Source organism: Chamaea fasciata, unplaced genomic scaffold, assembly GCF_029207755.1.
Source record: "Chamaea fasciata isolate MVZ Bird 193981 ecotype frontalis unplaced genomic scaffold, bChaFas1.0.hap1 SCAF_27, whole genome shotgun sequence".
NCBI lineage: Eukaryota > Metazoa > Chordata > Aves > Passeriformes > Sylviidae > Chamaea > Chamaea fasciata.
Genome location: NW_027094112.1, coordinates 3,832,757 through 3,859,736, shown reverse-complemented (window position 1 = coordinate 3,859,736; position 26,980 = coordinate 3,832,757). Strand labels below are relative to the sequence as shown.

At 50.3% G+C, this 26,980-nt stretch overlaps 2 protein-coding genes across 2 annotated transcripts; both read right to left on the bottom strand.

Moving 5' to 3' along the window:
- Positions 1-715: 715 nt before the first annotated feature.
- On the bottom strand, positions 716-18,835 carry TOP2A (DNA topoisomerase II alpha). Its single transcript, XM_066205368.1, has 35 exons — positions 18,803-18,835; positions 18,307-18,450; positions 18,023-18,113; positions 17,533-17,596; positions 16,955-17,100; positions 16,248-16,345; positions 15,732-15,944; positions 15,353-15,526; positions 15,056-15,157; positions 14,466-14,603; positions 14,224-14,362; positions 13,786-13,943; positions 13,263-13,388; positions 12,704-12,814; positions 12,507-12,612; positions 12,018-12,127; positions 11,225-11,317; positions 10,646-10,760; positions 10,209-10,330; positions 9,467-9,615; positions 8,923-9,154; positions 8,660-8,794; positions 8,361-8,561; positions 7,610-7,805; positions 6,284-6,375; positions 5,955-6,098; positions 5,748-5,831; positions 5,453-5,650; positions 4,429-4,534; positions 4,019-4,159; positions 3,425-3,569; positions 3,230-3,291; positions 2,986-3,105; positions 1,807-2,006; positions 716-1,371 (listed from the first exon to the last, which is right to left on the bottom strand). The coding sequence occupies exons 1-35, from the start codon at positions 18,833-18,835 to the stop codon at positions 1,237-1,239; spliced, it is 4,623 nt and encodes a 1,540-aa protein (XP_066061465.1). The 3' UTR covers positions 716-1,236.
- A 956-nt stretch (positions 18,836-19,791) lies between these two features.
- LOC136301676 (collagen alpha-1(XV) chain-like) lies at positions 19,792-26,042 on the bottom strand. Its single transcript, XM_066204798.1, has 18 exons — positions 25,877-26,042; positions 25,609-25,664; positions 24,906-24,968; positions 24,757-24,822; positions 24,323-24,529; positions 23,438-23,557; positions 23,308-23,361; positions 22,708-22,809; positions 22,477-22,521; positions 22,227-22,307; positions 22,082-22,123; positions 21,446-21,580; positions 21,255-21,317; positions 21,060-21,128; positions 20,808-20,876; positions 20,456-20,650; positions 20,145-20,257; positions 19,792-20,006 (listed from the first exon to the last, which is right to left on the bottom strand). Exons 1-18 carry the CDS (start codon positions 26,040-26,042, stop codon positions 19,796-19,798), a joined length of 1,857 nt encoding a protein of 618 aa, XP_066060895.1. The 3' UTR covers positions 19,792-19,795.
- Between the last annotated feature and the right edge of the window lie 938 nt (positions 26,043-26,980).

Genomic DNA, 26,980 nt, shown 5'->3' with positions numbered 1-26,980 from the left:
CCTCACCCCTTGGGGACATACAGTGCCCAGGATGGGTCAGTGCCTGATGCCCCAGAGCCCAGCTCCCCTCCAACAACACCCCCAACACCCCATCCAAGGTTTTGGGATGGGAAACTCCTGGTACAGACTCTGTGGGCCACTCTGTGTTCCCAGAGCTCTACACCCGCGTCAGGGTGATGCCAGAGTTCTGAGAGCAGCCCCACAACCCACCCGTGGCTCTGTCACGGGTCGTGTTGTGCAGCAGAGGAGCTGTAAATAGCCCGGCCCTCGGAGGGGACGCGCCGGAGACGCTCTCCAGAGCCAGTGGAAAATCTGACAGTGCTTTCCACACTTGACTGGGTTCCAGCAAAGCACCGATAGCACGGGGGGCCCTGGGGTTTCATGGAATGGTTTGGATGGGAATGGTTTGCATCCGGTCCCATCCCCTTCCATAGGCAGGGACATCTTCCACTAGACCAGGTTGCTCCAATCTGGCCTTGGACACTTCCAGGGATGGGGCAACCACAGCTGCTCTGGGCAAGCAGCTCCCCCCGTGCTGGGACCACAGGGGTGTTCACAAGAATTGAGCTGTGGAGCCACAGTGGCCACAGCCAGTGGGGAAGTGGCCAACCAGCCCAGCACCCCCCAGAGCTTGTGCCAAGCCCTCTGCTCTGAGAGAGGGAGGGCTTAGCACAAGCTCTGCAGTTGTTATTTCCCTAAAAACACACAAATTCAGTGAAGAAAAGAAGTAAAGACACATTTATTAGACAAATATTTAAACGAACAAATTCAGGACAACAAGAAAAAACATAGAAAATATTTACATAGCGAAGGAACAGTGCTTGGAAAAATGACTCCAGCTCATCTGTGTTGGGTGGTGGGAATTAAAAACTCATGTATTTTAGTACTGTAAGATAATTCAAGGGAAATGTATAAAATGTAAAGGATTTGGCATATTCTAAAGTCAGCTTTAACACTAAAATGACCACAAAGTGTCAAACAATGGGGAAGAGGGAAGTGCGGCAGCACTCGCTGGGCAATGGCTCCAGTGTTCACCAAAAAAAGGGGAAGTTCCTGTTCAAACAAATCTAACTTATTTAAAACCAAGAAAAAACGAGCTGTGTTCACCTGTAACGAACTTTTTGGAGTGGCTCATGTTTGGTGAAGATTTCCTAGGCTGAGGTGGTCTTTGGTGGGAGCTCTGGAGCGCTGCTGAAGGCTCATTGTGGATCTGGAGTTTAAAATTTTCCTAAAAGCTCAAAATAGATCATCCTCAGAGGACTCCAGGTACTGGACAGGTTTTTTGAGGCGGCCAGGCCTGGCACGGGGCTGAGGTACGGGGCTTTCGTCACCAGAGTCAACAGTGAAGGTGTTGTCCTGTAGCTTGGATTTCTGGAGGGAAAGCAGGAAAGGAATCATGGATCTGAGCATCCACAGGGAACACAATGAGCACCACATGCTCGTGCCATGGGGATGGTGGGTATTTGAGGTGGTGGGAACAGACCAAGGTTCTGGGGTGTCTGACCCTTATGAGGGGAAAGGTTTTGATTCCAGAGGGTGGTTGGGCCCTGCCCAGGCTCCCCAGGGAATGGTCACAGAGCTCCCCAGGAGGGTTTGGACACCGCTGGGGTGGGATTGCAGGGCTGGGAGTTGGACTCTATGATCCCTGTGGGTCCCTTCCAGCTCAGAATATTCCATGATTCTATGACCCCCCTCTTCCCCATTCCCCACACCCAGGTAGAGAGGTTCGACCTCCACCAGCTTTCCTGCCAGAAGAACCCGCCCCACGCTCCGCAGTTCCCTCGGCGCTGGTGGTGTTGCACAAACCTTTGATGCAACAGTTTTGGCAGCCTTTGAGCCAAAATCTGAATCGGAATCCGAATCCAAAGAGCTTGGCTGCCTCTTCAGAACCTTCCTCCCCTTGGCGTTGTCACCCCCGGCGCGCAGGGATCCCTCCTTCGCCGCTGGCTTGGGTTTGGGTGCAGCCTTTTTCTTGGCCAGGACATCCATGATGGAGGGCTGGTTGTCTGGAACAGAACACGGTGTTAAACCCCTGTTTCGCTCCTCTCTCGTTCGCAGTTTGGGAATTACTTCCAACAGAAACAGGCTCTGCGCTGCCGCGGGGTCAGCACACAGGTCGTCTCCATTTGAAGCTGGGTTTTCTAGAAAGATCCCTCTTCCACAGATGGTGAGGAATGAGGTTGTTTATCTGCTCAGTTCCGCTACATTTAGAGGATCAAATTAAAGCGTCCCCAAAGCAATTTACAGACTATTTCAGATTGAACAGTCCTGATCTCTCAAGGCTCCGTAACCCATCTCAGACCTTCAAACTGCACAGGGAGGAAGAAATTTCCCAAACACTCATCCCTTCTTACCTATATTTTCACTTTTAAAAAGAGCATCTTGAAGCACAACTTCCAGTTCAGCTCATTTCAGGCCATTTCTGAGTGATAACACGCTTTCTTAATTTAGGAGTGGAAGTAACACTATTTTCCTGCTGGTATCAACACTGAGTTGATTCCATTTGGAATACACAACACAGTGTCAAAGTCTGGCAGTTGAGTTTAAAAACCCCCGAGTCAAACGCTGGAGATAGATGAGATGGATCCAGCACTGAATAGATCAAACTACCCCCAAAAGCTTGCCTGCTACAAGGCGGCTTTCCTTCCCAAAAAGACATGAAGTAGGACATTGACTGCAAGACACAAATTCCACTCCGATTATCCCTGCCAAGTATTACATAGCACTGTAGGAAGCATTCACTTTTCCTGTTCCCAAACTAAAATTCCCTCCCTCCAAGCATGTCCAACATGAACTAGAACATGATACATTTGGAAACAGACCTCAAACATGACAACCAGAGAACCTCTGCCACAAACCTCAGATCTTTGCTGAAATGCAAACTCCAGTTGCCCAGGCCTTGGAATGCCAAGCGAAATCCCTCGGCCTGTTTCCCACAGGAATTATAATTGTTCTCTAGAACTGATGCTGCTGAGCTGCCCTTACCCTTGGTGGCTCCGGCCTTCTTGGCTGCAGGAGGTTTTTTGGTCACGGCTTTGGTGCTTGGCACCGGGACAGATGGAGCTGCGGGAGCCTGGCTCACCTTGTCCTCAGGGTCATCTTGGACTGGAATGGGATAGGGAAAGAAGAAAGTCAGCCTGAAACAGCCAAGTTATCCCCTCTGCTCTTCCCTGTGCACTGCTGGGGGATTATAGAGCAATCCACATCGGTTTAGAGGTCTCACACTCACCAGGGGCAGCACTTGGCACTGCCTTTTGCTTGGGAGCTTTTGCTGCTTTTTCAGTGGTTTCCCTGGAAAACAAAACCCCAAGTTTTTAATTCAGTTTATGATGCACTAAAGAAGGGCATTAGAAAAAAATCCCTTTTAATTTCTGTGTAGAATTAAAGCACTACTGATTTCCAGTGATTATGGAAAAATACTCACTTGGGAGCAGGTTTGGGCTTGGGAGGAGCCTTTTTCTTAGAGTTTGTGTCCGAATCAGAGTTGCCTTCACTGTCACCCTGGAATTCATACTCCTCATCTGAGCTGGAGTGATTCGAGTCCGAAATGACCATGGGCTTGACTTTGGCTGATGGAAGGACACAGATGTGTTATTTTACACATTTGGCAATGTGCAGCTCTGTTTCTTTTTCAATATTTTAGCTACAGCTATTAAAAAATAAAAATCTGAATAAAAACAAGCAGATGCTGAGACTGCCAGGGAGAAGACTCCAAATGAAAAGTGTGTTCTGTCATTTGGAGTCTTCCAACCTCACCCACAACACATTTAATTTGCCAAGACAGTTGTGTAATTAAACCTAATAGCCATATTTCTCTAGTTGCCCATTTCTGCTTTTCCATGAAAATGTGCACAAATGGTAGAAATATTTAATAGTTTCAGACAGTAAAATAAAGAAGCCTTTTCAAGAAGATTTCTAAATGTGATCTGAGGCTCTGGGAGGTCCCTAAATAGTCTGTTCCATTTTTCTCCTCCACAAGAAGGACCATCCCTCTTCCTGCATCCATGTCCTCACTCACCTGCTGCCTGGCGAACCACTCGCTCTCTTTGAGGAGGTGCTTCAAAATCAGACTCTGAATCAGACCCTGAGTCAGACCAAGGGTTTCGTTTCTTGGTTTTCTTTATTGGCTTGAAAGGTAGAGTGGCCTGTCTCTTAGCTCCTGAAAAATATTGAGAAGCAGGATGAACCAGCAAACTTCCATGTACAACTCAGGCTCAGCTTAGAAATACACTGAATTCAGATGATTCTGGCTTAAACAAAGAGAAATAGCAATCTATTCCACTTGACTGTTATCCAGGATCACTTTCTCACCTAGTTTTTAAACTACTGATCCTAGGTGTTGCTCACCACCTTCAGGAAGAGGTCAGATAGCCAAACTGACAACCCTTTCCCTCTTTTCCTTGGAGGGAATAACATCAAAGCATTTACCTTGCTCAGTCTTCAGCTTCTGCACTAATCTCTGCTTCAGGCCTGCAGACTCCTTCTCTCCGGATGTGTTTTCGTCCTGATTCTCATCAAATTCAGTTTTTTCACTCTGCAGATGCAAGCAGATACCAAACAGTGAGTCAGCTCACACAGAAGTGGCACACAGGGTAATAGAGGAAGGAGCAGCTTATTTTAGCCATGTAAAAGTTAGTGGTACAAGAAACCCAAGTCTGTGAAATAAACTGTGTGCAGAATTACAGACAGGATCTGTAAATTGGACAGAATCTGCCCCAGATCAGGTGACTTAAAAGGCAAAATCCAGCATGGACAAAAACAGGAACTCTGGCCCCACTCCTGAGCACTTTGGTCCTGCTGCTGTGTGCTGGCTCTGGGGGGGATGGGGACACAGGACTGGACAGGGTGGGATAAAAACAAAAGTGAGAGTTATTTGGAAAAACTGTTGGGTGGAATCATGTGGAGGAAAAGAGTGACCTGTGTGGCTTTCAGGGCCAAACAGGTGAGAGGATGGGTTATATCTCTCTGTTGGAAATGGCTGAATGGCACAATTTCAACTAGTCCTATAAAAAGAGTTCAATCTTTTTTATCTCCTTGATACGGAGAACAATGATGGCATTAAGTGGGTGAAAGCATTGCTGGGAATGCAAAGGCTGTTCTGGAGAAGGGAATGTACTGGCTGTGCTTCCTGCCTGCTAGAGGGTTTATCAAATTCCCAAGACACCTGGAACAACTGTACTTGCATCCACCCCCTTTTCTGAGCTACCAGCCCATCTCTGGCACTGCAGTGTGCCAAAAATTTCCCTCTAAGCCATCTCCTGATATGTGAGTCTGTTCTCCTTCAGACTGAGACACCCCTATTCCCAGTGTTTCCCAAATCCTGAGGTCTTGTCCTTCTCCCTGAACAACTGCTTCAACAGGACAAGTCCAGCTAACAAGGACTCACATTGCTTTAGGACTATATTGAAGAGGATGTAAAGGAAGATCGAGCATTTGGAATGTTTCTTTTTACCTTTACTTTCTTTTTAGTTTTCTTCTCTGCCTCTGCCCTCATCTCAGGAGTGATCCGAGGAACAACCCTGATGCCATGAGGGGATGGCATTACTTCTGTCAGCTGGGCTTTCTTCACCTTTGCTTTCCCTCCTTTCACCTTCAAAGGTTTGCCAACAATCCCTGCACTCTCATCCTGTGCTTGCTTGGCCTCCACTACCTGCAGAGCATAAAATAACACAAAAAAATACAAAAGTCAATAAAGGGCTGGTGGATAAGACGAGGGAGTTGATTGTCTGCAGTGAGCATCAACATACATCAAGTTCTTCAATGAAGGCAGCAAGGTCTTCCTTCCACAGGTCAGAGGGACTCTTGCGCTTAAGGTTTTCCAGCTCCTTTTCCTAAAGGGAATCACAGATCATAACCATTAGTCACACATCTCAATCCGCCAGCCAAAAATAAACTGTATAACACGTAATATATTGTAAGTGTAATGCTTTTTATAAGGAAAGGAAAGCACATACTTTGTTATCCCTCTGCTTGCAGAGCTCATCTTTCTTCTCCTTGGTCAGATACCACAGGGGCATATTCAGCAGGTAGTTGAAGTCTGGGCCAGACGCTGCAGCTGACTCTTTGTCACTCTCTTCCTCCTCCTCCTCCTCTTCATCCTAAATGTGGATTTGAAACAAACATAGTCCACAAAAACCCTGACACACACGGGTAGGGCTACTGATCAAACACGGAAGCTCTCGAATCCTGCCAGTTGAAAAGCAACTTGGGCCTCTCTAAGGATTATGAAGCCTCAGAGCTCGGGGCCAGTTTGGGCATATTCAGAGGATGACTGAGGCATTACCTTGTTTTGAGCCTCCTTCCAAGCCTTCACCGGATCAGACTCGTACCCTCTCTGGATAAGAACTTGAATCAGCTCTTTCTTGGGTTTGTTTTCTGCAAACAGACATTTCAGGATTGTCACTCAGTGCCTACTACCAGTCGCTGTTAGGAGCGACAGATAGGAGTTACAGTTTGGATCCTGTGGTTGTAGCTGCTCAGCAGCCTAGAGAGCTCCAAACCAGCCTTTCCACATCACAGCTGGGACATGTGGAAAAGCCTGAACAACCCCTGAAAAACTCCTGTTTGGCAGGTGATTTGTCAGGGAAGCATTTCTCCTGTACCAGCCAAAAAAATGTTAGTATTTTTGTTTCCATACATGCATTTCCCCTGTTTTAAGTAGTTTTTTAACTTGGGGAAAAAAGGTATGATGGTATAAAACAGGTTTTATCATGACAGGCAGGTGGAGAAAGAAACCCTTGACAGCTTGGTATAGCTTGCACCTCATTACACATCACTCGGGAAATTTATACTCTAAGTGCTCAACCACTGGAAATGCTTGAGCTGGAATTTGCTCCTTTTTAAGGTATCAGAAGCCATCAACCATGAGACACAAATACAAATGAAACCAGCTCTGGCAGCCTTGGAACTACTTATTACAAAAACCCAAGAAAATGCATTTCAGGGGAATTATTTCTCTTCCTGAGTTCAGTCAGACAGACTCGGGCTGCTGGGATTACTGGGCTGCCTTCAGACACAAACCACAAAGCATCTTATGACACGTTGTCTGGCCGCATCCTCCGTGAAGGCAGCGGAACACAGCCCGGCTTTTACACCGAGGGGGGAAAAGTTGATTGAAAAATGTGTATGTTGGGAACAAAGATCTGCTTCTTTTTCTAGCTCATGATTCTCAGATGCTGATGCTCGAGTATCATCTAAGTTTGAACCCCTAGACCACTGAGAACATGATTTGGAGTATTTTTGCAGAGAGAGACACAGATTCTTAAGAATGCGTTTAACAGCAAACACTGCCCTTTCTAAACCCACAAATAATTAACTCTTACTCCTACCAAGTCAGAAATAAATGGGAATTATTGCTAAACTCAAATTCTCTCAAAAATTCTCACACACAGAGCAGGAAAGCTGCATAAGTATCCCATTGTCATTACTTATGTGTATAATACACAGACCAAGGATAGTCTGTGAAGCATTTTCCTCTTAGATGTCACCGGAACAGAGATAAGCCCTGGTGTGGATTGTAGAAGCCAGCCTGGGGCTGAGGGGTGCTGACAGAGCTCAAGAGATCACCCAGTTCTCCCAGTTACAACCCCAGTCACCAAGAACAACATACCAATCACAATTATGCCATCTATTTTCTCCAGGATGAAGCGAGCCTGGTTGCTCAGCTTTGCAGACTCAGCACCCAGCATCCCAATAAGCCATTCCTTCCTCAAATTGTAATATCGGAGCCGGAGTTCAAAGAACTCCTTAAGAATATCCTGGGCAGAGTCGTATTTCTTGAGAAAGCCGACATGGTCAAAAAGAACCTGGAGGAAAATGAAAGAACACGGGTGTTATGATGATAAAACTGATTCCAAACCCACTGAAAGTTACCTGTAACACAGGTGTGATGGTACCACCAAATTATTAACCAACAAATTATCACATCTCAGTGTTGTTCTAGAAATCACTTCAGTTTGTGAGCACAGCAGCAGAGACAGTTTTAGAATTTTGGTGTTCTTGAATACGCACAGTAGAGTTAAGGTTACTAGAATCTTAGAGCTCTGTGCAGGACAAACATCTCGCATCAAAGCTTCACACATTGTCAGGAACCAGACGTTCAGTGCCCCTGCTGCTGGCTCAGAGAGCTCTGCAAACTGTGATTTCAGATCATTTTGCCTCCTTCAGGCAAACCATCCACTCTGGGTCCACTCCTAAGCCAAGCTCTTGACCTTTGAAAGCTGATTTAAAACCAGTAACAGCAGAAAAATCAAAGTGAATAGGTTACTGCCAAAGAGGATTTTTGTTTCACGCAACGACTGCAGCTGTCCACAGAGTCTGAGTTAAACCAAGAAATTCCTTCAGCAAAATCTGTCACGTACCATGGAGTTGCATGTTAAACTTGTTTGGAGTTTGAAGACCTTATGCAGCCCCACGGCTTCGGCTTCTGCTAGTTTATCTTCAGCCATCTTCACCACGAACCTCACTGTGGTGTCTGTGTGATATTCCTTGTAGTCTGTGATTAGTGGGGGGGTCTTCTCAGTCCCATTCAACATTGGCTCCAGAACCTGCTCTTTATATGTCTGAGGAAAGAAACAAAGTCAGACCCAAAACTCACTACTTGCTTTTTGCTTTAAAGAGCAAACTATACATTCCCAGAGCAGATTTCCCTGTTTATTACCTGTGTCCATGTTCTGACAGGCAGCTCAGTGATCTCGATGGTTGTAGAATCAAGGATGGACACTTCACCACTTATCACATATTGATTAGGCCCCAGCTCATCTATGGTGCCTTTGAAATTCTTGTAACTGGGAAGCTGAGGAGAAAAAACACTGGATTCAGCTTTGTGTGGATGCCTCTTTTTTTAGGCATGCCCATAAAATGCTCAATATGAGCTCAATAAACTAACAACCAAGACATTTGTTTTTTAATTATATTATTTACCATTGGCAGTGGTTCTTCTCCATCCATCAGCCGCCGGATATTGTTCACAACTTCCCTGATATCGAAGTTGGGGATCTTACAGGCCCAGCCTGTACCAATCCCTTCAGCCCCATTGACCAGAACCATTGGGATGATGGGCATGTACCACTCTGGCTCCACACGCTGGTTGTCATCATAGAGGAACCTCAGGACGTTGTCATCCATTGGTGGGAACACCAAGCGTGCCAGGGGACTGGAATGGAGAAGGGAATTTAAGCCCAAATTCTTGTTACAGAACGTGACTGCCGTGCAACAAGAAACCTCCCTTATTTTTATTATCCCACCCAGGTTTCTCCCTTTGGTTCTGCTTCCATTTCTGTATTCTCTGCACTGATAGCCACGTTTCCATAATGGAATCTAAGCACCTGAATCTCACTTCAATTGTCACTACTCTGAGCATGCAAGTATAGCCCAAACTTTTAAAGGGAAAAATCCAAGTTGTTTTTTCATTCTAATTGCTGTAATATTGAGTCCTTTAATACAGTAAGAACTCTGGAATGCTGACCTGAGCATGGTGAAGATGTATCGAGGGCTGGCAGAGTCTTTCCCTCCATGCAGCCTTGTGCCAAACTGACCGATGGGCTGGAGCAAGTTGAGGTTATTGCTGCCCACAAAGTTCTGAGCCAAGTTAATGATGGTCATCATCAGTGCGGCCTGCAATAAAGGAGGTGCAAAGCTGAACATGCAGAATGGTTCAGGGGATGGACAAAGCGAGGCAACATTCACACCAAGAACATCATTGATACAGAGGATAAATACAATTGATGAAATACTGTAGGAAACTGAAGGAAAATGCACCCCAAAACCATCTGAAATGTTCTAGTGACCCATGTCTCTAACTATTGCTGACCTATGTCTTTACTTGTTGCTGCCTACCTGCTCTGAAACCTCCAGTGAAAGATTCTATCAGTCTCCACAGAGAACCTTGTGGTAGTGCTTAACTTGTCCTGACCCAGGCAGAAAGGCTATTAAGATCTGCCTAAGTCCATCACAAATTAAATAGGGTTTTCTTGTTCCACTTTTTGAATGAACTATGCTCCCATGGAGTCCAGACAGGACAGGCAAGATGACCAATGTGAGATTAAATGAATACTGAAGAATTAATTGTGGAAACACCTAAACAGCCACTTCCCTTTGTTGTACACACTCAAACATCTAATTTGGCTTTAGAGGCATCGTAACTCACATCAACAGAAGGGTTTTTGCCTTTCCTTTAAGGTATTTTGCACACCCAGGCAGGTTCTTACCTCACCGTGATGGTATGAGGACATCTCAGCGACAGAACCAGCCAGCTGAGCAACCTTCACCTCCCGCTTATCGTTTCGTTTGAAACAGGTGAACAAAACTTTCCTCTGACCTGGCTTCAAACCTGTGTGAAAAAAAAGACAAGACCTCGTGGTTAGAACATGTGATGTGATGCACTTGGCTTCTGCTCTCTAGAGATACAAGAACTGCTTATGCACCTAAAGATTCTGTACCTTACTGAGTAAGGTACTGGCAATAATATACTACAAAATGGACATGACATTTCATCCAAAGATAAAAAAAAACTTAGCAGAAAACAGACTTCAGGATACCGACCCTGAAACCTCAGCAGGTTCCCTGGCTCTGATGTGCCATCAAACACCCATTTCCACACTTCTGGGGATACACCAAGCAGAATCACGACTTAGAAATCACTTACCATCAACCAGTGATGGGATTGACCTCTCATTATCTGAGTTTGAGAACAGCACTAACTCCTTGTTGATGAAGTCATTGTATGTCAGATAATCAGTGTTTTTCCCATACAGGTATTCCTAAGAAAAACAGAGAGAAGATTGCCTTAATTTTTACAGGACTTAATCAGTTTCTTGGCTAGTTTCACTGAAATGGGAATTCCTTGTAACACCAGATAAATACAGCTCAAGTGCTGATACCCTTTGCATGGCAAAGGGAAACACTTCCCAGGATGCATTTTTTCCCCCATTTTGGGGGAAATAAAGACTTCATTTGCCTCTGCTTGAGTTATCATTTTCCTATTGGTACAGTAACTTGAAAGATGAGAGTTAAAAACGAAATTGACAGTCGGATAATTGACAATGAGGCTGCACTGATGAGAGAAGAAGCCGCTCTGCAAAATCCTGACACATTTTCAACGTCCCATAATCCGGACCTGACTCACTGACTGAGCTGTGTGCAGCTCTGGCGTGCCGGGATGAAGCTGAGAACAGCCCCAGGCAGAGACTGGAAACCAGTTTCCTTATAAACATAAACCTTTTACCTCTGGCAGACCGTGCAGCTTCCGTTGTCTTCTATCCTCCATGAAATTAGTCAGCCACTCCTTTCGCTCTTCTATCTTCTTCTTGCTAAAGGCCTGGATGTTACAAAATGAAAAGTAACTCAATTCCAGAACATTCTGTGGTTGTGCACTATTGGATCACTTGAGAAAAAGGAAGAGCTTACCCAGGAGAACAACATGCTAAACAGGCTGGTTTAAGCCCAAGAAATGCAATAAAAGGTTTCTGTAGCTAAACATATTAAGAGCATAATTTCCACCACTCTGTAGAAGACAGAGTAGTTAGGTTTAAATTTATAGATTTTTAATATAAGAACAGAAGACTAAAGCAGATTTGAGGGGAAATTAATATTTTGGGGAAAAACTTGATTTTTTTTTGCATGACCAGCTAAGGTGAAGTTCACAGAAATGAGGACTGCTTTAATCCACCATTTTCCACTGGGGGAGGAAGGGGAGATCTGACTTGGAGAAAACTGCAGCAGAATACTCAGAAAAATGTTCAAGGAGTATTTACTATTGTGTCTAAAAATGTCAATTGGTTTGTAGTGATTAGTTTGTTCTGAGCTATATTTAAAACCCATCATTAAAAGGGTACTCTTGCCCTGAGGTCGAGGGGCAGATTCGCTGCTTCTGGTTCAGCTAAAGCTGTAGCCTTGGTAACACAGAGATTGTCTCCAGCCCAAAGGCCTTGAAGAGCATTTTAAAAGAAAATACAGAGCATTCTACAAGGTGAAATACCAAAGGTAGTAAGTCAGCAATTAAATCGAGTGTTAGTTACCAGGGTGATCGCAGCATCATCTTCAGGCCCAGAATATTTGAAGCCAATTCGGTGTTTTGCCATATCTGCAAAGTATTCTTTGGCCTCCTTTGATGTGCTGGTACCCAAACCTGCAGGGACAGGAGAGTTAATCCTAATGCCTTTTTGCCTTAATTAAGTTCCAATTCAAAGAAATATTTTGCTATGCTGTTTTTCTGATGCATCCTATGAACACAGAGTGTGAAGATGACATCCTGAAAACTTAAATTACTTCAAAACGAGATGTATCACAAAAGTCATAAGAATTACAATTGAGTGTGCAGTGGCCTGTAGTAGTTTTGGGTTTTGTCTGTAATTCCTGTAGATACCTGAAATCTAATTGGAATATCACAGGAGGGAAGACACTTGGAGGACATCCAGTCCAAATCCTTTCTGCAAAGCAGGATTGACTGCATCGAATCATCAATGCTCTGACTCGGATCAGTTTCACCATATTAGATTTTTACAAACCTTTGTAGTACTTGATTTTCCATGAGTTGTGGTTCTGTGTACTGGATTTCCATTCTTCAAACTCGGGAATGCTGTAGAATGCAATTTCTTCTTTGTTTTTAGTGGCCTACAATGGACAAACATTTTAACTGTGAAATGAAAGGCATTTTTGGATAATGGATCCTCAGCCATTCACCTCATCCTCCCTCAGCCCTCACCTTTATGATGGGAGTAATGAATTCCTCCAAAAAATTGTGTCTTAGAAGAGATGGCCAGTTGTGATGGATGAAGTTAATCAGCAAACCTTTGATGTGTGATCCATCCTGATCCTGAATTATAAAAGAAAAAAAAAAACAACAAACCATATTTTATCATGGAATGATGGAAATGACAATTGTTGGCTTAATAGTAAACGACTGTAATTCCAGCTAACTGACCCTATTAACTTTCACCTCTAAAAAGGTGGCCATGTGTTAATTGCTGAAAATTAAGAGAAACAGAAAAGGTAGATTTTTGGTGCAAAAAGGTGTGAAGGACTGGTTAAGGACTTTGAAACAGCAGACTGGAAAGACAGTGTTTAGCTATTTGATGGAACTCACCATTTTACTTTTTTGTGGCTGAAAAGACATTATGACCCACAAAAATGTAAAATAGGAAAAAGAAATACAGAGAATTGGGTACAACAATAGCAGCAGTTAGAGAAATATTTTCTTCCTATCTCTTTATTTAAGTGCTAATTGTTATCCTCTCCCAACTTTCAATTTTAATGAACCTAACCTGATCTGTCATGATCATAATCTTTCCATAACGAAGACTTTTTAAAGATTCTTGATCTTCATAGTTCTTTTTATATTGCAAGCCCACAATCTTGATGATGTTGTTGATTTCGGCATTTTCCATAATCTGAAAGAGATCACACAGAATAAAAAGTTGTCTTTCAGACTCAAAACGTAGCTCAAGTAAATATAAAGTTATCCCTAAGTGAGTAATTGGCTGAGTTCTGTCCTGCTGTTGTTTTTTGCTGTTTAGTAACTTGTAATTTCTAATGGTTAAATTACTCTAGATAATTCCAAACATTTTCCAATCCACAACATGAACATTATCCCCTCAGGCAAATCACTGAACAGGACTTAATCAATATTCCTACTTAACCAGTGAGGCAGGCTCAAGATGAGGGAAGACTCAGGTGTTTAAGACACTGCTCCTTGGAGTTCCAGTGCTCCAGGTGCAGCTGCACTGACTCATTGCACAAATCACACCACACCTTCCCACACGTAACTGTAACCATTTTCCAACCAACCTGCTTATGAGAAGCTTCCCTGACATTGAGGATTTTCCCACGAAGAGGAAATACTCCATATTTGTCTCTACCAACCACTCCCAGACCAGAGACAGCCAGAGTTTTGGCTGAGTCTCCCTCAGTCAGGATCAGCGTACAATCCAGAGAATTCTTGCTGCCTGAAAAAGAAGAAAATCGAATCAGTTTTCTACTTAAGAAATGAAATCCAAGGCTGCACATTCACGACTGAACAAGTAGAAATAATCTTTTAACGCAGTTCTTTTGGCACTGCACACAGTAAATGGGGATAATCATAGTAAATGGGACTGCAAAATGGGAGTAAAACTATAATGACAGGTTTTCTCTTCTCACTTTTCCTTAGGAGACAGATCTTTTGTTTAACAAGCAAGTTTTAACTGTTTCTGAACTAATTGATTACAAAGGACATCAAACACTTACCAGCATCGTTGGCATCATCCAGTTTAGGAACACCCTTAATCTTGGAGTGTTTCACAGCTGAACACTTCTTATTCAGCTGGTTCTGAGCTTTAAATTTTACCCAGTTTAGGATACTTTCAACAATGCCACAGCCAACTGCCTGCAACGCAATCGAAAGTTATGGGAAAAGTCTCAATAATGACAGAAACTTTGTTATGTATTTTTTACAGACATCTTGACTGTCCGTGTACATCAGGACTTACACCCTTAATGAATTTTTCACTCAGTTTACAGGTAGAGCCGAAGTTCTTTGACTGCAGAGTCATGTTCTCCTTCGTCTGAGAGTCAAAGGTTGGGTTTTCAATTAAGGCATTCACAAAAATCCACATGTGGTTCTTCACCTGCAGTTAAATACAACAAGGATCACAAACTGTACAGACTCAGCTCACTAGTCAATCACACAGTGAGGGAACACTCAGCACTGTAGGGTTTGGAATTTTCGTAAATATTTTGTTAATTTTGAACAGCTAATGAATACTTATGAACAGTGTAAGATGATTTGGGATGTTAAGGAATTGGCATTTCTCCACCTTAATAGGTGTTATCTAACAGATACTGAGGTTTAGTGCATCTACACTGACTTATAGTGACTACTAAACACATTGCTCAAAGAAAAGGGAAGTTAATTGGCTTAAACTGGACAATATGAGACTTCTGTAATTAGCAATCTTATATATAGTGTCTGTAAAATGGAAATATGTTATTAATTAATGCAGTAATGCATTAAGCTGAAGTTACAATTTGCAGTAATGCTCAAGCTGTGTTTCCCACTTGTACAATTCTAACGGTGTACCTGGAAAGGCTTCACTCCAACTCCATTTTTGTTCTTCTTTTTCACAACATCAATGATTTTGGTCACGAGCTGGTCAGCCACATAATCAACGTGTCTGCCACCCTGAGGAGAATGGGACAAGGACCTGGGACTGAGGCCATGAAAACCTACAGAACTGTAAATATCTATTTAAAACTTTAAGCACGTTCTTTGCAACATTAAAGTATTTTTCACTCACATATGTACACTAACAAATAGCCAGGAATATTAATGTTGAAGAATATGGCACTAGCTTGACTAAACACACTAATGAGTTACCTTTGTGGTGGCAATGCTGTTAACAAAGCTGACTTGCTGGAAGCCTTTTTCACTCAAAGTCAAGCACACTTCCCATCGGGAATTGACTTCTTCATGGATAACTTTAAGTGCATTCCCAGTTTCATCGACCTTATCCTTCAGATAGAGGTCCACATAGCTGCGGAATCCTTTCACCTGCACGCAGATGAGAGCGGAAAACTGGTTGACAACAGCTCCTATAAATACTTAATTCACATTTTCCTGCAAAGCAAGTGTAGAAATCCCTCCTGCACGTGTTCATTTGCTCTGTGTGATGACAGAAATGGCCTCAACAGAACTTCACTGGCTAAATTGCACAGAAAAATGCAGATATTTGTGTTTATTTTCAATGCTCACTTACAGGAAGCCTCTGTCCATTCAAGAAAACTTTGACATCCTTTGTGGATCCAGCAATATCATATGCTCTTCGAGACATCAGTGCTACAATGTCCTTATCCAGAACGGTCATTTTGAATTTGGACAGATCAGGTTGGAAAGTAACACAGGTGAAATCATCTCCATCAAAATGTTTCAGCTTCATTTCTCCAGCCTTTCCCATATTGTCTGTCCAGGTCTGAGGAAAGGAGCCTTGGTAAGTTGCAAGTCAAACACACACAAACAACTACCTTAGTTTTTAAAAGCAGTAAGATGGTTTATATGTTTTAGATACCTTTGAATTAAACAAAAACTCTGGTTAAAAACCAGATTCTGATGCTGTCTGCTAATTTCATTATTTTCTTGAATGATATTTTGTGGGTCAAATTTACTCTAATCGCAGTGAACTGATGCAAGGTGTGCCTAGAGTTTTGAAACAAAAACTGAGGGTCTCATTTGAAAATTTGAGGTATAAACTCCCTGGAAAGAAAAGTGCTCCTACCTGCTTGAATAACTTTTTGTATTCACGACATCCAGTTTCCACAGTAAATTTTGTGCTGAATATGTTGCACAGTTTGGCTCCATAACCATTTCTCCCCCCTGGAATTAGAGGGAACACAGACTTGTGTTATTATCTTTGTCCAAAACCATCTAAAAGGATCCAAGACTAACTGGAGTTTGTCAACGTCAGCCAAAGACAATGGTCAACAAGCAACAATATTCTGCAAGCTCAGTACACAACTACAAACTTTGATTTAATTAGGGTTTAAGAGATTATTCCAAGACAATTTTCCCTGTTCCCATCTTTGCACTGTTGTTATGATTAAACAGAGCACAGAGACTTCTCTGATAGATTCAGAATGTAATTTTCATAGAACCACAGAATGGTTTAGGTTGGAAGGGACCTTAAAGCCCATCCAGTCCCACGATTTGCTGTAGGCAGGGCACTTTCCACAGCCTAGGTTCCTTCAAGCCCTGTCCAACCTGGCCTTGGACACTTCCAGTGATGAGGCAGCCACAGCCTCTCTGGGCAACCTGTGCCAGGACCTCACCACCCTCAAAGTGAGGGATTTCCTCCGTATATCTCCCTGAAATTTCCCTTCTTTCAGTTTTCACACTGCATCAAGGACCCCTTTCCCACCCTTTCTTGTTTAGGTCACACACTTAGAGCTGCACAGAGATATTAGTGCATATTTGAGCCTTCCCCACCTGTGACTTTCTTCTCGTTGTCATCGTAGTTGCTGGATGTCAGCAGCTGTCCAAAGATCAGAGCAGGCACATAGACCTTCTCCACTTTGTGTTCAACAACTGGGATACCTTTCCCGTTGTTCCACACACTGATTGTGTTATTCTCTCTGGGGAGGGAAACAAAAGTCTGCTTTGAAGGCTGCAAATGGCTGAGCTGTGAAAGAAGTCACCGAAAGGCTCTGGGGAAAGGCACCATTTCATCGCGAACAGATCTGTGCTCAGCAAGTGCAGCAGCTGCCAGCAGAGGGGGGACAGGCAACGCAGAAATGCCCAGATCTGCATATGTCGGCTCTGAAATGGACCCACACACAAAACCCTCTGCCTGTGCTCGCTCAGGATGGAAAGGGAGAAAACAACAGCAATGAAAGAGCAGCTGTTTCCCCAGTCAGCCCTCTGTAAGACACCAGGGGACTAAGCAGAGAGAAAGGCTTTCACAACTGGGGAATTAAATTTGGGCTGTCTGGGATCAGAGCCCTGCAGTGCCACCTCAGCTCTGCAGAACAGCTGAAGGCAACGAACAACAATGAAACCAAACTTACACATCAATTGTGACTTTAATGCACGACATGTTTTTATCCCTCTGCTTGTTGTCTGCGGCATTGACTAGAAAGGAAAGAGAATGTTGGTTTTTCGTTACATTCTCAATCAAGGGAAAACTTGAACTATAAAGTGTTCCAGTGGAATGAACACAAAAACTCACTACAGTGTTACTAATAATCATCTCAGCATGAAAATATTTTGCAAATTACAAAGAGGAGTACAACAAGTTATCATGGAATTATGAAGGTTGGAAATGACCCCTGAATTCCTCCAGTGCAACCACTAACATAAAAGGGAGAATTTTGGGCAGAATGAAATCAAGTTTGTAATTGGATTTTTGAAAATTTTCTTTTCATTTGTTTCCCATGAATGGCTTGCTATTAAGTAGTGCTAATAAGTTCTTGATAATTTATGTTTAGTTCCAGTTTCTTCCATTCAACCTCTGTTAATAACCTGTCACTCACTGACTCAACGGATCTGTCAGCTTACCCAGAATCTCATCAAAGATTTTGTACAAGCCGGGCACAAAGGTCACATCTCTGCAGTTGAGGCCAATGCCTTCATCATAAACCCACATTTGCTGGAAAAAAAAAAAAAAGAAAGAAATTTGTAAGTGCCCAGGTACAGCGCCTCTTCTGTGCCATCCGTTTCTAAAGCAGGTGTTTTGACTGATAAACTTGACTGATGTTTTGTGCTTTGCAAACAGCTGCTAATGACTTCCTGCGCACTCCGAGGTGCTCGGGGCGCTCAGCCCCGCTCCCCCCTGCTCTTACCTGAGTGACGAGCTCCACGGAGCCGATGTAGGTGTCTGGCCGGAGCAGGATGTGCTCCAACTGCGTCTTCTTCTGGTAGATATGCTCCACCGTGAGCTTCTTGGGGCCATCGGCCTTCTTCACACGGATGTTCTCGTTCGCCGGCTGTTGGGGGAGAGGCAGCGGCGGTGAGGGAGAGGGGTGAACAAAGGGAACGCGAGGGGGTCGGGCCGGGGAGTGGAAGAGGATCGCGGGGGATGAAGAGAACCGGAATCGCAGAGGAGCGGGGAATCTGAGGAGAGGGAGGGCTGGGGAAAGGGCCGAGAGAGGGGCCCGGGCAGACCCTGAAGGAGGCCTAAGGGAGGCTGCGGAGGACCCGGGCAGACCCTGAGGGGGCCCGGGGAGAACTTTTGCTGGTGCCCGGCGGGGGCTGAAGGGGGCCCGAGATCCCGAGGGGACGGTGTGGCAGGGGATCAGGAAGCCCCGCAGGGTGGGGGGCAGCGGTCGCAGGACGTACCGAGAGGGGCGATGGGGGCTGCAAGAGCTCCATGGCGGTGGCGGCAGTGAGAGCGGCTGAGGCGGCGAGGGCGGCGCCAACGTCCCCTTCAAACCTCCGCTCGTCCCGCCGAAACGCGCAGCCAATCCCCGCTCGCGGCCCCCTGCTCTCCGCCAATGGTAGTGCGGGGGCGGGCACATGGCTAATGCGCTGCCCGCCCTCCGACCAATCAGAGGCCGCAGGTGCGTTCAAACCGGCCAGTCGGGAGGGAGAGCGGCGGGATGGGCAGCAGGATTGACCAATAGAGGAGCGAGAGGGAGGGCGGTGAGGCTGCCCGTCTGCCCTTGTTGGTGGGATGTACCGGGATACACTGGGCAGACCCTGCGCACCCACTGGGGTAGTGCTGCACGCTGGCACCCGTTGGAACGGGACACTAGACGGGCCCTGGACACACACGGGGAATCACTGGGATACTCTGGACAGACCTTGGACACCCACTGGGATACACTGCGCAAGACCTGGCAACCCACTGGGATATACTGGAACACACTGTGTTCTGGGACCAAAACACAGACCTCACTGACGTGGAAACCTGTGCCAGGGTGTCCCCTCCCAGTTACTGCCAATCCCAAGGGAACTGGAGCCCACTCCTGGTCCCCCCAGTCCCTGTTCCCATTCCCGGATGTGTCCCCTCAGCCCCTTGCTGCAACTGGCCATGTCCCTCCAGAACAAAACACGGTGTCATAAAAACCAACATTTTTGTATCTTTATTTCTGGGTGGTGACTGTGTTGGCTCCCGTGGGGGTGGGAGGCTGCAGGCACAGCCTAGCATTGCCCCATGGCACAGGGATCTGTGGGATGGCACAGCTGGAGCTGGGCATGGCATGGCACAGCCTGGCTGTGGACTCAGTGCTCCAGCACAGCTCCGATACCACCCATGGTGCTCCCAGGGACATTCCCCAGCCACACAGGACTGGGGCAATGCCTGGAGCGTGTGGTTAGGTGTCACCTTTGTCACCACATGTGCCGGTAAGGAAAAGCCACCTCCACGCAGAGCACGGCCAGCGGTGCGGAGCAGTTGTGCCGGTGCCCAGCCAGCAGCCGGCCCTCGCCCAGGGCAGTGGCCATGCCCTCGGCTGCGGCAGAGCTCCGCCAACCCTGGCAATCCCACCGGCGAGCATGGCCACCCCGTGGTGTGGAGCCGTGCCACGCTAGCCGCTGGGGCCTGCGGGTGGGGATGGGGTGAGAGGGGCTGGGGGCACCCTGGGGCACCCGCGCTCTTTGCCCCTGCACTTCTGCAGGGAAGGACCCAGCACAGACCCCCCCCTCCAGCTCCCACACAGGACCCTGTGTCCAGACTCACCAGAGGGGATCTGTCAGGACGTTGCGCCCGTTGAAGGAGTAGATGGGACCCTGCAGGGCAGCACCAGACTGACCCCCAAAGAGGGAGGTCCAGGACTTGGCCAGCAGCTGCCCCTGTGGGAACAAGCTGTGGGGCTGAGCCAGGGGCCAGCCCTTGTCCCCAGCATGTGGGGGCAATAACATCCTCTAGGTTCTGTCAGCTCCCCAAAAACCCTGAGCATGGCCCCAGAGCAGGACTGGGTGGGGGTCCCTGCAGCTGATGGGGGCCGTGAGGCTTTGCTACCCACAGCCCCCTGGGGATGGGGTACCTGCCTTCAGGTTGATGATAGGGAGGGTCCTGTCTGTCCGCTTGACGATGGACACCAGGTGCTGGGTGGGAGCTGACAGGAAGGCCCGGAAGGTGCCGTAGAGCCCGGCCTCCTGTGACTGCCGGTAACACTGCAGGTCAGCGCCCCGGATCCCGCTCATATCACCGGAGAGGGGCACGTTGAGGGCAGCCAGGCGGAGCTGGGGATGGCAGGGAGAAATTGAGGTCTCTGCTCCCCTCTTCCCAGCAGATGTGAGCCCCTGGGAGTGCTGGACAGGATTAGGGGTCCCCTGGGCACCGGTCCCCCTCTCCCATGACTGGCCACTAATCCCCACCCTGAGGCCAGGCATTCCTTACAGATGGAATCCGTGGGGCAATGGTGGTTGGCAGAATCTGGGGCAGGCCTTGTTCCTCCTCCTTCTGGATCTGCAGAAACATAGCTCAGGTCAGTCTGAAGACACCCATCTGTGTCCCGTGAGTGGGGGCACCCTCCCCAGACTAACACGACCCCAGGCTCTGCTCATGCTGAGCTGGCAATGCCCTGCTGACATCCAGCCCATTCCTATGGCCCATCCCTCCCAGCATGGCCAGACCCTCAGCAGGGCTCACCAGTGACTCTGTTGGAGACTGCATGGGTGACAAGGTGTTGGGACCTCTTGGCTGCACCCTCTTTGCCTCCTGGATGGAGAGGTGGAAGAAGAGGGAGAGAACAGTCCTATGAGGTCTTTTCCCTCCATCATGCAGAGGAGAGCTCTGTCCCCTTACAGGGACATGAATGGACCCTGCAGCTCCTGCACCCCTTACCTGGTACTGTGGGGTGGAGGCAGAAGGATCATCACCAACCAAGAATGAGTTTGGATCCTCCAGCTGCTCAACGACATGAGCAGAGGGACAGGTTAGGGGGAGTCCTCTCCTTCCTGGGGATCTGCTGCCCTAGTGCCAAATCCAGCCCCGCATCCTGCCCCCAGAGCCCTGTGAGGGATCCCACACACTACCAGGAGGCGGCTCCAGCCAGTGGGGGTCCGGAGGAAGGCGTTGCTCCCTTCCTGCACATAGACCAGGCTCCCCTCGGGCACAGCACTGCTCGCCTTCACCATCAGCTCCTTAGACTTGAAAACCCACGTCTGGCGCTGGGGGAATGCAGAGGGTAAGGGTCCTGCTGTGTGGTAGGGGGCAGCTGGGGGGGTTTGCCCGGGGCCACAGCCTGGACGCACCCGGAGATCAGCGCGGGAGTCCGATGGCTCTGTCTGAGGGACACCAGCATCTGGAGAGCCCAGAAACGGTGAGGGGTCACAAGGTGTCCCAGCATAGGGCCTGGATGCTCCCATGGAAACTGGCCCCCCAGGGATGTGGTGGGAGTGGGTGGGAGAGCCAGCAGGGGTGCCAGGGACCCATGCTGTCACAGTCCCGGGGCCCAAGGAAGGGAGGGGCAACTTCATTAAAGTGTCTCCAAGGTGGCTGGATCCCCCAAAACACCTGGGAGACACCCTCACCTGATGACCAGCTGCGGTCTGCAGGTGCCTGTGAGGGCAAACAGAGCCTGTGTCTGCTGCTGGGCCCAGGAAGAGGGACACCCTGGTGCATAGGGAGGGTACGGGGACACTCTTAGGGACAGCGAGGCTGTGGCTTACCGGCTGCTTGCAGGGTGGCTGGGCATGCACAGGGTGCACCCTCTGGAAGCAAGGACAGGCAGGTTTGGGGGGGCCCTGCTGCTGTGCATGCTCACACGTGTGTGTGCTCTGGCACAGGGGTGTGCACACCAGTGCTGGGCCTTACGTTGAGGTAGAGGAGACCTGGTGGGCCAGGGGGGCCGGGGGGCCCAGGGGGGCCGGGGTTCCCAGGAGGACCTCGAAGACCCTGCAGTAGAGCAGTGTGGAGATTGGACTGGGCTATTTTGGTGCTGCCTTTTAGGGGGGCAGCTATGACATCCAGTTGATGTCCCCCATGCTTCCCGTTCCTGTCCCCTCTCAGGGCTGAATGTCCCTGGCTGGGGCAGTGCAGACACCAGCCAGGCAGGGACTCTCACATGGGGGATGATGGCTCCATAAATCTCTGGTTCCTCTTTGCCATCCTGCAAAAGAAGAGGGAGAAGACGGACTGATCTCAGTCCTCCATACCTCCATCTTCCCTTTCATATTTTCCATTCTCCCCCTCTCCTTCCTCCACCCCATCTGGGGCTGTGGGTCCTGTGGGGTTGCCAGTGGGGTGAACCATGTTCCCAAGGCTGGGCTGGGGTCCCCTTACCCTGGCCACTCACCGTCTGGTACCTGCTGATGGACCCCCAGGAGCCGGGCTGGCTGCCAGTGCTGGGGAAGGGGAGGTGGCCCGGTTTGCACCCGTGTTCCCCGTAGCAGCACCCCTGGGTGAGGCGCAGAGAGAGGCAGGATTAGAGCCTGTGCTGTGGTGGTGGGGATGGCGTGTGCTGGGGATGTTTATGGGTGGCACAGGTGTGCACACGCGTGTCTCTGCATGTGCCATGATGTCCTTCATCCCCCATCCTGTGCCCCATGCCCTAGGGTGAGCTGAAGGGTGTGGGGGAGCAAAGGCAGCATGGGGGGCTGAGGGGTGCACCCTCAGGTGTGGGGATGGGACCCCCCAGCCAGCTTCTCCCACACTGCTGCTTGTGGCTACAAACCGGCTCTCCAGGGTCGCCCTTTTCTCCCTGCAAGGGAAGCAAGAGATCCTGTCAGTGCCCAGCTCTGGGGGTCCTCAGGCCCCCCAAGCCCCCCCAGGCAGCGCTGTGCCTCACAACCAGGGTATCACCCGCCATGGAGCTGTTTGGTCGGGGTGCCATGGCCAGCGCTTTGCCCATGCCCTGCGCCAGGACCCCTGCCCATGGTGCCACTGCCCGGCTCACCTTGGGGCCCGGCAGCCCGGCCAATCCACGGTGTCCAGCGTGGCGTGAGTCACACTGCAAAGAGAGGGTGTGTGGGGTGACACTGGGGTGCCCCCTCCCTAGGACCCACAGCCTGGGACCCCCTACTCACCCTGTAGTCCCCTGGTGGTCCTGGTGGCCCCATGGGACCGGGCATGCCCGGGGACCCCGGCTCTCCAGTCCGGCCAGGGCTCCCTGGCATGCCTGGCAGCCCATACTCGCCCTTCTCACCCTAAGGGCAGATGGCACAGCATGGTGAGTGTGGAGTTGAGCCTCTGTGTTCCCCTGGGCCCCACAGTGGCAGGATTGGGGCAGTCCCGGGGCAGCCCTGAAGCCCTCTGAGGGCCTGGTAATGGGGCTGCTCCCCCAGGGCAGGGTGAGGGGCTGGTGAGCCCAGTTACCCCATCCCAGGGCCATGGACAGACTGGGCTGGGACTCCCTTACCTTTGGTCCTGGGAATCCTGGCTCCCCTCGGAGCCCTGGTTTGCCAGGGAGTGATGCAGATCCTGGGGGACCAGGGGGTCCTTCGTGCCCAGGCACCCCAGGGGGACCCTGAGGCCCCGGGAGTCCGGGTGCCCCTGGGGGTCCATCTGGCCCAGCTGAGCCTGGAGACCCTGGAAGTCCTTCAGCCCCAGGGAAACCAGGTGGCCCCACGGCTCCTGGAGGGCCTGGGGGTCCTGGCTTTCCCTCCCGCCCAGGGGCCCCCTGGGGGCCATCGTGGCCTGGGTAGCCGGGGGGTCCGGGCATGCCGGGCAGCCCGGGGGGACCTGGGGGTCCTGGATTTCCCACAGGGCTGGAGACTCCCAGCTGCTTGTCAGGTTGGCAGGAGAGAGGAGAGAGAGCAGAGTCAATGAGCTGCCATGTTCCATCCTCTGGTCCCCTTCCCCACCCACACAGCCACGTGTCCCAGTCATCCCCATTCCCACCAGTCCCGCTGGGGATGGACCCTGCGGCCAGCACCGGCATCACCTGCCCTTTTCCCTGCTCCGGTGCTCACCTCATTCTCTAATCTCTCAGGGAGTGCAGCAGGCGCGGGTGGGCTACGGGCTCCCGGGGGTCCCGGGGGCCCCGGTGGTCCCGGAGGACCCGGGGGGCCCCGGGGACCCTGGTGACCTGGCTGTCCTGGGCTGCCGGACTTCCCTCTCTCCCCTAAGAATCCGGGCTGGCCTCTCTCTCCAGGGAACCCTCGGTCACCTTTCTGTCCCTGTCGGGGAAATTCAGAGCCTGGCTCCACCTTCTGGCACTTTTCTTCCACTGGAGCCCACCGCGGGCACCTGCTGACTCCCTCCCTGGGGCCACCTGAGTCACTTCTCAACCCAGACCCCAAAGCTAGAGTCCAAATCCTGAGCAAAATGGGTTTTGCACAAATAAAAGACCATCAGGATTTCGCGCAGTGTGTCCCTGTGGGTCCCCTGCCCCTCCCCATCGCACCTTTGGGCCTGGGGGGCCGGGAGGACCGGGGCGCACGGGGCAGACACAGCCGGAGGTGTTGTGCACCTGGAGAGGAAGAGAGCAATGAGCCTCGGGACCGGAGCCCCGACTGACGGGTCCGGCACAGGTGCCCCGCGCCCACCTCTCACCTGGAGAGCGGGGTCCGTCTCCGGCGCCGACGGGACCCGCCGGGGCAGCCCCTTCGCCGTCGTCTGTGTGGAGGAGAGGAGGGGCTGAATGCGAAATCCCTGAGCACCATCCCCTTCCCCACTCCTACCGTCCCCATCCCGTCCCGATCTGCCAGCCCGTGTCTTCCAGCGCCCCTTGCCCGGCTGTCCATCCCAGGCTGTCCCTGACAACTCCCCGGGGACCAGCATCCCTCCACCACCTGAATTTGCAGGAACTCTTCTTCCACTGCGCTCCCCTCAAAGATCTCCGGGGCGGCCGTGGGTCGGTGCTGCTTGGGACAGACAGGGAATACTCAGTGCAGGGCTCGGGGCTGCCCTCAGCCCAGCGTGAGGGCCCAACCCCAGCTCTGCTGTGGGGCTGCCCCATGTGAGGGGACACTGGCAGCTGCCGTGACTTCTTTCCAAGGGGGCAGAGGGAGCTGAGAGTTGCGGTTGGGGTTGGAGCAGGGCACAGTGCCCAGGCTGGCGTGTGCAATCAGGGTACAGATAAGAAGGACATAACAAGGAGCCTGGCAGTAGCTGGCGTGTTTTGGGAGGGCCGGAGGGGCTGGAGGGGGGCCACTGCCCAGGGAAAAAGCACCTTGCCTCGTGTGCGCGGCGGGGCATGGCCTGACCCCTTCGCTGCCCCCCTGGAGAGTTGGTCCCGGCGTCTGGGGGCTGTTGCCAGAGGGGGTTTGCTCAGCAGCACCTTCCCCATGGGCTCCACGCTGGCGTCTGTGTCTGCAGGAGCAAAGGATGGGAGGTGGCAGGGCTGGAGGGGAACCAGGGTGGCACAGCGCTCCCAGTTCCCAGCACCTGCCACGGCCACAGCAGTGCCACCAGCAGCCCTAGACCCTGGCACCCCACACACCACCCTCCACGTGCCCCCTCCGTGCTGAGGTGCAGGAATTTGGGGTGCTGGGAAAGCCACGTCCCCATCCCGCCATGCCTACCTTCCTCCCCATCCAGGCTGGGGGCCATGGGGCTGGTCCCTGGATCCGGGGTGGTGTCCTCTGAGCCCAGGGAAAACCACTGGGCCGTGGCAGGGTGCAGGCACCCGGCCAGCACCGAGATGATCCAGAGGGTGGGGAGGAGTTGCAGGAGACTGCTGGACCCCATTCCGCTGCCTCGGGGCCCGGCTGCCCAGGGTGGGGGTCCTTGGCTCATCCCACTCGCCTGCGCCGTCTGGTCCCGCGGCCCCGGCACGGCGCCCGCTGTTATCGGCGGCCCCGACACGCCCCTTGCCCGCCCCGCACCCGCACCCCACGGACCGCATCCGGTGGGTGCTGAGCACCCACGCAGCCAGGCCACCGTCTGTCCTGCCAGCCCAGGGACAGGAGGGCGGTGGGAACCACAGGAAGGGAGCCAGGGCCAGGAGGAGATGTCAAAATGGATGCAAGGGAGGGCCGGGGAGGAGAAGCTGCCTGGAAATGGGGAGTAAATCCAGTGGAGGAGGGGGCTGGCTGAGAACAGAGGGCATTGGATGCAGGTCCTCACTGAGGTCTGTCCTGCTGCTGGTGCCTGGAGGCAGGAGGTATTGGAGTCCTGCAGCATCTGTGCAGGCACCATGTCCCAAAGTACATTTAAAAGGCCTGGGGTCTCACTGGTTTCATCAGAGCCACCCTCAGCTGGGGGGCTACAGCAATCTCTGACCCCCAGCCCCCTCCTGCTGGCCTGCAACCTCTCCCCAGGACTGGGGCAGCTCCAGACCCTGCTGGGGTGTGTGGCTGAGAAGCAGCAGCCAGTTTGAGCCCCCAGAGCCTCAGGAATCCCAAAGAGCTCCCCATCAAAGGCTGGGGGCATGGGGCTGTCCCAGGCAAGGACCTGGGCTACACTGAGCACCAAACACCAGCACTGAGCACCTGCATGGCCTCAGAGCTGTGTTTGGGGTGGGGGCAGCACAACTGTGGGGGGCACCAGCCCAGCCCCACTCTGTTTTACAGGATGGTGCTGGGACAGGGACCTGGAGGAGCAGTGGCTGGGCAGAGGTGAGGGAACACTGTCCTCCCCTGCATGCCCCACCGGCCGCTGGCGCTGCCTCTGCCCGCAGACACAAC